The sequence below is a fragment of the Mytilus galloprovincialis genome, chromosome 11 (genome assembly GCF_965363235.1).
Source record: "Mytilus galloprovincialis chromosome 11, xbMytGall1.hap1.1, whole genome shotgun sequence".
Lineage (NCBI taxonomy): Eukaryota > Metazoa > Mollusca > Bivalvia > Mytilida > Mytilidae > Mytilus > Mytilus galloprovincialis.
This window is the reverse complement of record NC_134848.1, coordinates 54,534,455-54,550,294: the sequence shown is the minus strand read 5'-3', so window position 1 is coordinate 54,550,294 and position 15,840 is coordinate 54,534,455. Positions and strand designations below refer to the sequence as shown.

Genomic DNA, 15,840 nt, shown 5'->3' with positions numbered 1-15,840 from the left:
GCTTGTCTAAAGTCAGGAGCCTGTTATTCAGTGGTTGTCGTTTATTGCTGGATATCATATTTGTTTTTCGTTTGAATTGTTTCACATTTGTCACCTCGATCTCTTAGCTTACTTTGCGGTTTTGTACTTTTCTAATTGTTAAATGCCGTACAAAGACCTATTGTTGCTAATATTTACGTCGTTTTGGTCTTTGATAGAGAATTGGCTTACTATATAGGAATCATACCATATCTTCTTATTTTTAAATATGGTGAGGACTATAGCAACGCCTTCAGTGGCATTACTGATGATAAAAAAAATCGAATCACTCAGACATTACTACTTTTCATCGACCATTAGTAGGAGATTTGTGTCTTATCCTCCATGCATCTTTTCAGTATGTTTGGTTTATTGTTGATCTTGATCAATTCCATCTCAGCAAACCGGAAGAAATATGTTGTTGTGTTGAATCAACGTTATCCAACGAATGTTTGCGCAATCCCAACCCCTTGTATGACAAGATGAATACGCATGAAACTTTTCCCACTTGACATACCCTTACTACAAAAATGTAACAAATCAATGACGCTGAAACAATTCTTGTTGTTCAAGTAAATTTTTTCATTTCAAATTGTTCGAAATTTAACTTAAGAGAGGCTAAAGATACCAATGAGACATTAACAATCATCAGTCGAAAATAAACTCACAACGCCATGGCTAAAAAAAGAAAGACCCACATCTAAACAACAGAACACAAAACACAACACCCAAAGACAGAGTAACATGAACCCAACCAAACTGGAGGTGATCTCGGGTGCTCCAACAGGGTAGGCATATCTTGGCTCCAAATGTGGCTCCTGTCGTGTTTCTCGTGTTAGTACAAATCTGGTAATAAATAAATAATTAATAAGTTGTAACACTCATTCACAAGACACATTACAAGAACTAAGTGTACATATTGTCACTATGTTTCGCCTAGTGTTTGTGCTAAGAAAAGGCCTCCTCGTGATCCGTACATTGAAACATAGTCGAGTATAAAAGTATCATACAATTTTTCTGCTTTTTTCGTTTTACTTAAATAAATCCAAATATTTGACATGCAAGATATATAAAATGATATTTTAAACTTGTATTTCGTTCACATTTTACAGGTAGATACGGTGATATTGTTTACATTAATATACAAGATATCATCAATAGTTATAGACTCAATACCTGTTGTACAATATGCATGTATAGAAATCAATTATCACAAACCCTTTGGGAAGGCCTCACATCAATTTACACTGCGGTATTTTAAATTGAAGTTATTTTGTGTATTAAAGGAAGTGTACCTGAGTTACATTTTATCCTTTGAACATTGTCCTACAAGACAATTCGCCATTGTACGGTATAAAGATTGGTGTCAATTTTTCTCCGACACGATGTTATTTCCCCGGTAACAATAGTTGTGTATTGGGTGTTATTTGCGTATTGATTTAGCTAAGATGGTAATTTTCTGTAATCATTATTGGAATTAGCTGCTGAAATCATCGTAAAAGGTAAGTTAAATTGTGTGTTTATATTCTTAGGTGTTGTGGTAATAGCTGAATGCTATAAAATTAAGGAGAAGTACTTTCTGTTTATTGATTAAATTTTAAGTATGTAAAATTCTAGTGAAAAGGATGCTTCCAAACAGAAAATGTTATGTGCAATTGATACAAACAAGGTACTAATACTTAAAATGATGACCTATTTTCCAGTGGTGGTTTTAGGATGGGGTGTAGCGGGCTTTCATCACCTTTGATTGGAAAGTATATCATAATATTTGAACCTAAAATCGTCAAAAGATTGCTCGCCTTGCTCCGCTCTACTGATTATATTTTCTAGGATTTAATTTAGCAATTTACGCTTTCCTTTCCAAAATCCTGGATCGATCCCTGTTTCCAGTCAAAAGATGACAATCGGCATTAACAATATATCAAACGAGATAACCATTGTTAAAAACCAAAAGAAATTCTGTGAAATAAAATATTTTATACTATAAGCATTCACAATTTCGCGTAGCATTAAGTACACAATATTGCAATGGTTTATCGAAATAAAAAAAACAGGCCATCCCTTTCTTCCCTTTCCCATTATACTGAGTCAAAGCTGATGACACTTATTTTTTAACTGCAACCATTTCAGTATCCGAAAATCACTTGATAAGGGACTAAAGAATCCGCCAATTTTTTTTCGTAATTTGTTGCCCCTTAATCGCGAAATTTTACAGCCGCAGAAAAAACCGCGAAACGGTATCATAATCAATCAAGGTTAGAGAAATAAAGGGTCAGAGATAAATGATGGACGACTCTGAAATGTTGTTTTATTTTATGTTTAATTGCTTCATTCTCATTTTTACATTTAAACACCTTTACTCTAACTTATAAAACAAACAAAATAAAACAGATAAAAAATCATTTGAGAAAAAAGTATGTCTGAAAGGTTTGATATGTTAGTTAAACAAATGATCTTTGTAGAAAAAAACAAAAAAGATCGACAACATGGACAAACGTTGAATGATTTGTCTACATGTAAAATACATCTGCATTGCTACCTGGCTAACCATTTACCTTAGCAAAAAATATTGATATAACAATAATGTTTGTTTTAAAGCGGAAATGGAATCAATTTAGATGAAAATGATAAAGGTTATGATTATATTTGGTTAGTCACTTAAATGTTTGACTCCTAGTTGAAAAAAAGTTATGAGGGTATGGATTGGGGCCATTCATTTTTTTTATTCTTTGTTTTTTTAGACCTTGTAACATTTTTTTTCATAATGTAGTACGGGGAGTGGACCTAAAGGAAAGCACACGTTAAACAAATGTCATTTGCAAGAAAATAGGTCATATTTTTAATTCAAACACCGTTTGGCACTACCGTATATCATAAATATTACAAACACATTAAAATCTTATAGAATAGTATATTGTACATAATTTATCATTCCGATTCATTCAATTTTAATTTGCCATTACGTATCCTTATTTACCTAACAATTTTCACAAAGGTATTACTTACCGATATCAATACAATATAAAGGATATTTTATCTAAATGCTTTGCAATGTAAATATTATGAAGATAGACTGACGTTCGGGTGAGACCAAGAGATCGACAAATACGTAATTAATCGATTTACCAGTACCTACCTGTATTTTTGAACACTTCAAACAAATAAAAATTTATAACCCTTTTTACAATATTTATGTATCGTATATACTATAAAAGACATGTTGTAAGTAAATTCATTTAAAATTTAAACGTCTAAATGGTTTGTTAAGGGAAATGGTGTTTAAGTTTAATTAAAGTTTTACCACTCAATATATTGACGTTTAGGGTGAAATATGTAAAATAATTTGTTATTTATTTCAAATTTTAATTTAAATCACTAGTATTTCACATGAAACTAAATAACGAAATCCCTCACGGGCATCAGGTAAAAAGAAATAATAAACGTTTTGGTATGAAATGTTATTTTTATTTCTGAAGTATACATTAAGAGAAGTTTTATATACGGTTGTAAAACCTTTTAACTATACCCTGAATGCATGTAATGTATACCCACCAACACGACAGTACATTGTGGTAAGTTTTTAATTATTTGTTGCTAACTGTCACTATTTGAAATAAAGTACTAGTAACTTACATTATGAAAAATACCGTGAGAAAACTATGATTTGCTAATATTTTATTATACATTTCGAATACTTTACTTCGAGATCGAAATTAAGTGTACAAATCTCTGAATGTGATATATTCTCGTGCTTTTGTATCAGGTTGAAAGTTGTCTCATCGACAATATTACCGAATATCAAATATTTGAAGACCATATGTCAACCTCGATGTATCTTATTTGTTCGTGGAGTTGCTGTCTCGTTGGACGTAGATATAGCTCACATCTCATGATTGTACAGCCCACATCTCTTAATATTTATATTCTAGTATTCACAATAAATTAAACCGCGAACGCAGAGTTTGCGTCAAATCGAAGACGCAGTTATAATCTTACAGTAGTTTATATTGAAATAATAATCAAAGTGAGATATTAAAAATGTCGCTGAGCAGAACAGAATATTTCATTTCTTATGTATAAAAAACATATTTACAAACGCTCCTACTTGTAATAAATGAATTGTAAGGTTTCAAAATATGTTTTTGAAGTAGGCGATGTCAAACCTGACACGTCTACAATAGATTATGGTAATAGTTTTCACCTCATTTGAATGAAGGGCTTTCAGATATATTTTGGAATATGAAAGATATATTGATATTGACAAATATAAGCTGTATGAAGTAAATGTTCGAATTCAACTGAAACGAACTTAAATCTACCAACCATGCATAATTGGTTTATAAGTTGTACAATGTGAATATGTATGAAATTTGTTTACATACACATACATACAAGTAATTTGATTTTGAATATGTGCATGCTTACAAACTTTGTATTGCGGTCGGCTCTTGTGGGTTTAACGAACACATTATTTAGCCTTTGTTGTGTTCGAATTGCTATCTTGAATACGCTTTATCAAGAAAGTTTATTAAAAAAAAAAACTGAAGAGAAATAACGTTTTTGGGGAAAAGAGCAGTTTACCAGAATGGCATCAGTACAGTCGCAAACCTAGGTCGAATCAAGGTCACAATAGTTTGGCCATATTCAGGACAATCTTACATATAATACTCAGCTCGGGGTGAGCGAATGCGACACTATATATCGGTGTATAACATGTTAAGAACACGTAAGCTGTTGTACTCATTATGTTTTTTTTTATTTACACCTTAATCGGAGGTTGGGATGAAAATAACTATTCTCGTTTGTTAAAAACTGAAAATGAATTGTAAGTTTGTCCAACAAAAGATGAAAATGAATATTCTATTATTGAACACATAATGCAGCTATTTGTATGAAATACTTCTGTTCAAAACCGTCAGTTAAATTTTCGCGCGGTAAACAAGACTCGTAGAAGGTGAAATTGAATATTTCAGAAGAACAAAAATCTACCCAGCCCCCATCCTACAGAATACCCTTAAATGTTTGCCTCTTAGGAGTTTGCTCGCGGCTACTGTTCGAAGACTAAAACTGCTATAAAAGCAAAGTCTTTGATTGCGTTGACGGGACTTATATCAATATTTATGATTCGTTTCTATTTCATAAATTGACCACATTATATGAAATGATACCTTTAACCTGACCAGGAGTTATTAGGAGAATGTCAAATACCTCTTTATAATAGAAACTTCCGTAGGATTATGATAACTTTTTAATCAGATCCTAACGGGAGCGGATTGTTGACATAATACTATACAAATCGCCCTGGACAAAGACACGATACAAAGACGTAGTATCACGGTATTATACCATAATACAAATACTACAGGTGGATCAAGAGGATCAAGTAGATATTGAAGATGTTTACCACAAGATACCTGTTGAGGGTCTGTATGCTGGTCGTACTTTAAGGTGCTTTAACTCTGGAAAGTCGCCAGTGATACGAATACATGTGTATACGTATGGCATGTTTGAATGTTTTCGGTAATTTGGAGATGTTTGCTAAAAGATACCTGCTGAGGATCTGTATGCTGGTCGTACTTTAAGGTTAACTGAAACGTCGCCATTAGTTGTCGCATGAATACGAATGCGTATGCATAATGATTCGATAACTTTTCGGTTATTTGTAGAATTGGATGATAATGGCAGTTCTTTAATTATTTCTGTTGAATTTATGCATAACTTTTATAAACTCGGAACAAAGTTAAGACATTCACATATTGTACAGTCGGGGTACTCGTTTTATATAACTGTCCACCATAATTACAAATATAACAATTATACAGGAGTTCTCGAAACTGAATCGAGCCAGCCTACCAAGTACCATACGCTTTGCTTCAACCAGCAAAGGTCTTTTTCAACGTTTACAAAAAGGAGTAATGAGTACGTTAACAAAACAGTAGCCACACAACACAATAAAACTATATCCACAGGTCAATATTCGGTCACTTTAAAAGGGTTTAATACCCTCTAGAGCCTCAGAGAAATTGATACTTTAGTGTCACTCTTTTGTCAAGTGAGATGTTTATAACGGTAGAGTGTGTAACTACCACTGTTTGTTTGCTCTCTGATACAAATATTTGACGAACATTTTCATTAAAGGGTGGAAACTTTCAACACACGCCAGGGAGAGGGACCGAACGCATATAAGTTATAAATGATTTGCGGAGTACATATCTTCACTTTCACGAATGAGTGAAACACTAAGCATATGACAGATCGAAAGACCGAACCCATACAAGTTATACATGCTTTGTGGAGTATATATATATTCTCGTTCGCGAACGAGACAGGGAGCGGGAATGAGCGCATAAAAGTTAGAAATGATGTACGTTGTATATATATATATTCACTATAAACGGATGAAAACGCTAAAACAGAACAGCGAGAAGGAACCAACTCGTACAGAGTAAAATTATTCACCGGAGTAGATACTATTTTGACCATTTGTAAATTGTTGTTGAAATATCGCCTTTCGTAGGACTATTAATTTCAGTACCTGTTTGAGGAATGATAATGTATCAACTTTCATCGAATTAAAATATTTTTCTATAGATGATTTCGATCTGATAATTATATGTGTGAATATATATCGTTTTCTTTTGATTTACAACAATTATTTATTAAAACATTGCACTCGCCTACCTCTCGGAAAATAATTTAATGAGTTAATTTAAACCCAAATGTACAATGAATTGTACAGATAAAGTATTCGATTAAGATTCTCGACACAATTAATTGAAGAGATAATTTCTAAGTCAAGATTGATAAACATCTCCGAGGGCCAAGTGTAAAATACAAGTCGTTTAATTTATGTTGGTTTTTGTGAACAAGGACATTTAATTTTTTCTCAACCTCGTGCGACTGGAACAAAAATTATCCGTTAAGTACGAAATGAAAATAAACGATTTTCAGTTATACAAAAGAATAAATTTGATAGAAATATGAAACGGTGATTTGAGATATGTAAAATAGATAATTACCTACAATTGTGATCAATCATAATATGTGAATTTTATGACTTATTTGACACGGGAGTGTATACACGTACGTCAAATGACTGTTTGTGTGTTAAACATACTTGTGAAAAATATACATGGAAGTATTCTGTTACCTACCCGAGGTTAGAAGTCTCATCAGAATTGTCGTATCAAAATGGAGTAACTATAGAGTAAACAAATCCCGACTTTCGGAGACTTGACTGACAGTTGCATTTTGTGCAAAACCAACGAATTTACGGAAATTCTTGCGAGTTTAATTTTTCACAGCGAGTGGATTTCATAATCTATGGAGTAAACAAAGCCTGATATTTGGAGACTTGACAGTCGCATTGTGTGAAAAACTATACTAATAGAATTTAAACAAATTGTAGCGAATTTTGTTTTCTACAATGAGCGGATTTCTTAAATATATTTGTCTGTTCAATCAAAAGGAAAGATATTCTCCATTATGGAGTGTTAATAACTTTCATTTTAAGAGGGATGGAAAACACAACGAGGAAATATGGTAAGCATGAAAAAAAAATCTATTTTTTCCCCTAGTTTATGGGTTTGGTGGTTTTGGAGGGGATGTTTTGTAAATGAATACTTCAGTAATGATTGCAGTTTTGTAAATGAATGCTTCAGTAATGATTGCAGAGTTTTATATTTAAATACAACATGGTATGTTCAATTTTTTTGAAATTAATAACAAATTTTAAATCCGAGCAAGAAGTTACTGACCAATTAATCAAATTATATCACTTTAATTGTTTCTATCATTAACAACTAAATTAAAGTATATCATATAAATAGGTTTAAATATACATCGAACTGAATAATAAGACAAGCCTAAACTTTTCTAAAATGTATATCTTCTTTTATTCAAATCTAAACATAATGATTGTATCAAACTTTAATTTCAATGTATAATTTATTTCTTTTAAATCCAAGCAAACACAAAACATTAATGGTGTGACATGCTGGAACAAAAACAAAATCAAACAGAGCTTTAAAAATTAAATTCTATATTTGAAGATACGGACACAACAGAATATACCTCTCCAATTCTTCGCAACTGAAAAGAAAATCTAACAATATCATGAATGTCTAATAAAATAGATGTAAATTGTTGACTTAAATATATATATATAGCTAATTGAAGTGATTGCTTTTTTAGTCCCAGTTATCATTTAAAGTTTACTATGTTTTACTTACTTTGACTGTTCCTTGCAAAACAAATCAAGCAATATCCAAATCTTTCATATTTTTTTTACCAAGAGTAGAATAGTTTCTTTGAGTAGCAATGATCTTCTGTTTTAAGTGTGAAAAAAATAGTAGTTTTTTTTTCATCTGACACATAAACAGTAAACAATAAAACAAAAATCTACATTCATTCACTTATATACATAATGTACTAGCAGTGGTAACCTTCTTGGGCTTGCGATTTAATGGTACTTTGATTCAGGGTCTGCGTTTCCTGCCAGAGCACACGAGATCACCCGCGGTGTTTAGTGAGGTTATTATCGCCCTTGCAGCCTTTCTTTTTCTACTTTTTTTGCCTTGAATTGTCCGTTTATCTTCGAGATAAGAGTTTGAATGTTCCTTAGTATCCTTCGCCTCTCTTTTAGTGTCACAGTTTTATTGAGTGGTGATAATTTAGTGTCACTATTTTATTGAGTGATGATACTTTAAAGTCACTGTTGTGTTGAGCGTTTATACTTTAGTGTCACTGTTTTGTTTAGTGAGATGTGAGATGTGAGATCTCAAGTGCTCCGAAAGGGTAGGAAGATTCTGCTTCGAACATTATTATCGTTAGAATGTAACGTTCCGATTTAAAAATATTTTATCTTTATCATAGTATGATATGCTCATATGGCAAGGTAAACAAACGTTTTAATTTACAGGTCCCTACATGTACATACTCCTCACCCCCTTAATTTTTTACACTCTTTAGCGACACATACAAAGTATATAGACATTAAACTATACAGTTATGGTAGGTTGTAGTAATAAAGGGTTTAACACTTGTCTATGGCAAGATACACCCACACATTCTAATTTAAAGGTCCTTCAAACCCCTCCACCCCTTCACCTTTTGACACTCTTTCGCGGCAAATATCAAGTATACAGAATGGTATGTTGTGGTAATAGAAGATTGTCCTGCGCAAGGGTAGACCCATTCTAAATCAAAGGTCCCTCCAAACCCCTCAACCCCTCCATCTTTTGTAACGTTTGACACACTTTCGCGACAAATATAGTATACAGACATTAAACTGTACAATTATGGTATCTTGTGGTAATAAAAGGTTTTCTCGGGCAAGGCACACACATTCTAATTAAAAGGTCCATATAAACCCCTCAATTTTGTGTTTGACACTCTTTAGCGACACATATATAGTATATAGACATTAACTGTACAGGTATGGAAGGTTATAGTAATAGAAGGCTGTACTAGGCAAAGGTACACACATTCTAATTCCAATGACCCTACAAAACCCTCAACCCCTCCATCTTTTGTAACGTTTGACACTTTTTCGCGGCAAATATCAAGTATACAGAGTGGTATGTTGTGGTAATAGAAGATTGTCCTGCGCAAGGGTAGACACATTTTAAATCAAAGGTCCCTACATACCCCTCAACCCCTCCATCTTTTGTAACGTTTGAAACTTTTTGCGACAAATGTATAGTATACAGACATTAAACTGTACAGTAATGGTGTGTTGTGGTAATAAAAGGTTGTCTCAGGCAAGGCACACACATTATATTTCAAAGGTCCCTAAAAACCCCTCAACTCCTTCAATTTCTGGTTGACACTCTTTCGCGACAAATATATAGTATACAGACATTAAACTATACAGTTATAGTATGTTGTGGTAATAAAGATGTCCCGGTTTGACACGTGACACTGAAACTATTGTAAATATACATTTAACATAAATCTAGTCCATAGGTGTAACCTTGCATGTTTCTCAGGTAAAAAGAGAACAAAATATGTAACACAGGAATACATATTTATGTCTAAAACAAACTGATATGTTATTTAATGTTATTGACAAAATAACGTATTTTATATTGTGTATATACGATTTAAAAACGTTTTGCTAAATAAGCGACTTATGGGTAGCTTCTAATCTTTCGAATTAAGCAACAGGTAGCAGTTATTGGGACCAAATCGCCTTCATTTATATTTATAATTTCAGTTGTACAGCACATAACAGGGATATGCTCATAAAATGTGAAGGGTTAACGTAGTTAAAAATTTCTAACCCCTTCCCCCTTTTCCACCCCCATACATACATTTTCAAAAGTATAATCAGCTATCGAAATGTGGTATGTACTACTGAAGAAGATCAGAAGAGCCACCTGTCGTCCATACTTTATAACACGAGTTTTCTTTTAGGCCTTTCTTTTACCCATTAATCTGCGTGTCTCGCCATTTATAACGCTATAATGTTTTGGTTATAAATTACCATACGTAAAACAAAAATAGAACTGGAATTCCTAACACTACTGTACATATTTAATCATTATTAAACGTATGAAGTATTGTCAACGTGACATGGTTTTAAAACGGCAATAGCTGCATTTTATAGTTCTATGTGACTCATCTTCTAAAATTTTTTTTCATCGCTGTGATATAGTATTTTTGTGCTGATGCAGCGTAAAGCAAACACTAATCGATCAATTCAACAGAACTTCTGTTTTTTTACAAGTATCGCGAATTTTTCGAATTTTATTTCTATTCTTACACATTTTTTGTACAATAAAAGTAAAATTACAAAAACACTGATCCTAATAAAATGGTGAAATCAAAAGCTGAAATACATCAAACGAATACATTACAACTGTTATATTCCTGACTTGGTGTAGGCATTGTCTAATACAGAAAATGGTGGATTAAACCTGGATTTAAAGCTAGCTTAACCTCTAACTTGTATGACAGTCGCATCATATTCTTTAACATAATTAGACCATATTATAACACTAATCTGGCTGATGTAATGCTGGAAGGCCGGGAATGGTGTATAGATCACACGATGACAGCATTACGTCCAGTAACAAATATTACATTAAATATGAATACACCCAATTATGTATTAAGGCGAAGTCAGAGAAAATAAATAAAGAGCAGGGGCTTTAATCACATATGAAAAAAGTATATTTCAGCGGCCAGGAGAAATGCCTAGTGCGTAAAACATATTTAAATATTGTCAAATGCCGGTTGATGCATGATTCATATTCAGGTAGAGAATGAACATTTAAAAGACCATCAGAAAAACAATTTTTTCTTGTAATACAATTTTTTCTTGTAATACAATTAACCGTAATTTTTATACTGTAATGTAAAGGTGTCAACTTATAATATTTGTTTCGCCTAACAGAACTTCCCCTAGAAACATTGTTATAAACAATGCAACTTTATCTGTTCCTGTTAGCTGACAACGAATATTTCGAGGCCTTCTTCAGTCCTAACGACAGTCTATGAAAGGACAAAAGAGTCATGATTCGGTTTGGTTCTAATTAATTCAGTATTTTTATATAATGCTTTCTTGTTTTTCAGTGCTCTACATAACTCTGAATCTTCACTGAGCCACGTTGGAAGCATGGAGACGCTGATCGACGCGCCATCTATCGCAGAAGACAATCCAGAGGTTATGTTAGGTAAGCATTTGTATGTGCTTTGTTTTTTGTGCAAATATGTTTCATAACTTTGTATCTTTTGTTATTAAGAAAACTTCGATTTATGCCATTTTTCGGTCTTTTAATCTTGGCTTATATTCATTATATTTGAGTTTTATCTCTCTACATTTCAATCAATAAATTCAAGTAAAAAAATCATAAGATTTTGCATTTTTGTTTTTTAGAAAATGTACCCTTATTATTAGCGCTCCTGCCACTTTGTGTTGTGTCTGTTTCTAGTAGATTGATTTTTGTAGTAAATTCATTTCTTTACATCGTCCTGAACATGCATGAAATATTTGCCCAGTGACATCACATAATTAAATATGTTTGATTGGATGTAGTAGACACCTTAATCATTCTTTAATTTTTATTTTATTAATGTCATTCTATTTTTGGCATATATGAATTGCATTTACATATTGTTAAATGTATTTGCCATTGAAGGATGCAATATTTGAAAACTGTACTTCGTTTAATTTTGAAATGTTCATCTATATTTGTACCCGTGTAGTGTTTTTGTTTGTTTGTTTTGTTGCTGTTATAGTCTCTGTGTGTTTGCCTATTTTATGAAGGTGTCGTTGGCTAGTAATTATCATTCGGTGTCTTTTGAAATAGCTTTAAATTGTAATTTACAGGACACCATCAAACATTTAAAAGTCACCTTAATTGATAAATGTGACAATGTAATTGATGCCTTATCTATACTGAAAATAATCAATTAATTAATAAGACATTTGTAATATTACCTGTAAGTGTAAGTGATAAGCAAAACATCGGAACACTTATTAATGTTTGTATATGATGATACCATGGAGACTTAATAAAATATGGAGTCTTTGAAATTACGAAGATAACATCATAATTATTTATTTTTTTGTACATTTTTTATTATAGACTAACGTAACAATAGAGTCCTGTTAATCTTAATGAGGTTTCATTGCTCAACAGTTATTTTTATGTAACCTCTATTGATATCAAATTAGCCATTTATTTTTCTTTCGATTCTGAAACAATTATTTATTACGTTTCATTTCGAAACAATCATTTACACCGTTTAATTTGGAATAACCATGTAATCCTGATATCCAATGCAGCTAGCAAAATGCGTGCTTGTTCCTGTTGGTGAACAGTTTAATTTATTGCGTTTTATTTCCACTTCATATGTCTAGAAAAGCAAAGGAAAGTAGGGTAGACGTTCGTTGACACATAATTGGTCATCAGCAATGTGTACAAGTTTCCTTTGATCATACTACCTACAATTTTATTAGATAGTGGTGCCACGCAATACTACGGCAACGTCTCGCCAAGGTCAATTTATCAATGAAATTCGCTCGAATTCATTCAGATATGATTCATACAATCGTACTATCGCGACGTTTTGTACGCTTAGAATTAGTGTTATAAACTTTTCCATGCAATTTCATACTAAAACCAGGCAAAAGATAAAAAGAATGATTGCATTTAAAATTTTTATACTCACTTCATCAGCTAGATTATCAGCTCCTCTTAGCGAGCTCGCATGATATTCTTGCTAATAAAGTCGGTATCAAAAACAAAAATGCCAATTTTCTATATGCAGTTACCCACATCATATTATGCTATTTAAAAAAAAATATGTTGCATGATTAATGGTTTTGTCTATGTACCTCTATTTTCTCAGAGATATCGGGTTGGCAGTTTGGCCTCTTATATTGTGCAATATTCATGGTAATTCCTGCTATACCTTTTTATTTAATGTTATTTGCTTTTTCTTTCAGATTTCCTTACAATGCAGAGTTTACGAGATAGATACAACGAGAAAGACCTATTCGAGGTAGAATTAACGGCCCCATACGTCAACGAACAAGACTTTGATAACTACGTCAGAGAATTCGTCATTGATGATGCTATTTCCGAGTGTTTTGCTGCCTCTGAAGATTCAAGTCCTATATTTTCATTCCCGGTAGGTTCCGATGTCTTCTATAGCTTACTTTACGATGTGATTTTTGCTCATCACTGAAGGTCGTACGATGACGCAAATTCCCTTCACATCTTCGACGACTGGCCTCCGATAGAAAGTTGTCGCATTTACAATTATAATACCACATCTTTCTTATTTGTTTACATTAGAGGTGTTTTCGAGATGTGATAGTAGATAGGTGCTCACGCTTAGCTTACCTTAGCCGTATTTGGCATAACTTTTTGGAATTGTGGGTCCTCAATTCTCTTCAACTTTATACTTGTTTGGCTTTTTAACTATTTTGGTCTAAGCGTTACTGATGAGTCTTGTTAGACGAAACACGCGTCTGGCGTATTTAATTATAATCCGTGTACCTTTTTGATAACTATTAGCATGCTATGAATATAAATCCTTTATCAAATTTGACAAAGATCATATGCGAATAAGATAAACATATTTCCTATTTTAGCAGAAATAGTTATCAAAGGTACCAGGATTATAATTTAATACGCCAGACGCGCGTTTCGTCTACATAAGACTCATCAGTGACGCTAGTACGTTTTCCTTATTTTATAATTCTATAGTTATTCCCAAAAACAGGGAATGATGTGCGCACCTTTATTTGATGATCAATTTTGATACAGCAGATTGCATTTACTGTAATGTCATGTTTGTGAACAGTTGTAACTAATTGTTTGAAATAGACAAACACCTTGAATGTATAAAGAATTACTTTACTATTTTCTCACACTACATGCTCTCATTTTCATTGTCAAAGGAACTGGGTAAGAATTCCCCACATACTTTTGGCCAAAATCAACTTACTAAAGAAAAAAAAAGATGTGAATGGAAGAATGTAAGACTAAACAACTTCTAGATTATAATGGAAAAGAACATTTTATTATAAAGAAAAAGGTTTGCTTGTTACTTTCAAAAGTTTATCAACCCCCCTACTGTTCAGTCTACTCGCACGCTTCTGGTTTTCTTCGTCAGTCTGATGTCAGCATATCGATTACAAATGTATTGTTAAATCCAACTGAATAGTAAAAAAGATATATAAATTGTTCATAGCAATGTGTATTTGTTGTAATACAAAGCCTTTTCTTAATAGTTTCAGAAAGCGTCTAATTCACCTGCAAAACAAAACCGATTGAAAAAGAAACTTGTCCACAAATCCCCTCAAGAGGAAATGATACTAAGTGATGAGGACTCAAGGTCAAGTGATTCAAAAAGGTCAAAGTTGATTGGTAATATTTTCAACCGGAAGCAGAAGGGTAAGGAGAATATGAAACCAATCAAAGAACCGGATCCAAAAGAAAATGGCGACATTACAGGGGCGATAATCGATGCTTGTGAGCATATTACAAATACATATAAACATCCTTCAGGGAAACCAGATTCTACTATAAGTGACAAATCATCGACAAAAGACTCAAATAAAAATCAGGGAATAGTTAAAAATGGTAACATAGTTAAAGAGAGTGATAATGTTAGTCGTAGGACCAGTGTTAGTAATCGGTCACGTGACAGTAGTTCTTCTCGTCGTCTACCTCCGGTTCCTTCCGATTCCAATCGATCAGAAAGTTCTGTTCCGAGGAGAAAACACTCAACTGCTTCGTCTACGGGTACATCAAGACGAACACCAAAAAAGTCTGAAACACTTATTGATGAACTTTTGTCAAAGAGCGATGCTGATTTGGTAATTATATTTTATTATAATGTCAACACGGCTATTATTTCGTCTTTAAGTATGTTACAATCATGAATTTTATATAAATATTATTCTTAAATTTGAGTATTAAGTTTTTATCAAACTTGGTTTGCCGTCAGCAAGTTATCAGTTGTTTACAGCTCAGTCTCATTACTTCATCTAGTTAAAGCAACATACTCTCCCGCCCATTCGAATGTAAAAGTTATCATATGGGTTGCAGATTAACAAAGAAATAATGAAATAATAATTTTTAAATATTTTTTTAAAGGCATCCACATTGAACAGTATGTCGTATGATTCTTTGAGAAAAACAAGAGACCGAATGGGTGACACCGTACTACACAGATGTGTCAAGGAAGACAAAACTACCTCAACAAAAACACTGTCTACTAAATATCCTCAGATGTGTTCAGAACTCAACAACGACCGATTATCTCCCCTAGAATACTCAGTAAAGGTGATTATTACTTAAA

General features: G+C 32.7%; 1 protein-coding gene across 2 annotated transcripts in view; it reads left to right on the top strand.

Annotated features, from left to right (window-relative positions):
* Positions 1-1,284: 1,284 nt before the first annotated feature.
* LOC143052385 (uncharacterized) overlaps positions 1,285-15,840 on the top strand; it is a 29,021-nt gene continuing 14,465 nt past the window's right edge. Inside the window, exons 1-5 of one of the 2 annotated variants that reach the window (XM_076225397.1) lie at positions 1,285-1,520; positions 11,596-11,696; positions 13,475-13,659; positions 14,768-15,355; positions 15,636-15,824. In XM_076225397.1, coding sequence (XP_076081512.1) covers positions 11,639-11,696; positions 13,475-13,659; positions 14,768-15,355; positions 15,636-15,824 — 1,020 coding nt within the window. In that variant the 5' untranslated portion in view covers positions 1,285-1,520; positions 11,596-11,638. Of the gene's footprint in view, positions 1,521-6,608; positions 7,561-11,595; positions 11,697-13,474; positions 13,660-14,767; positions 15,356-15,635; positions 15,825-15,840 lie in introns of those variants that run through there. The other variant, XM_076225396.1, reaches the window with a different exon arrangement.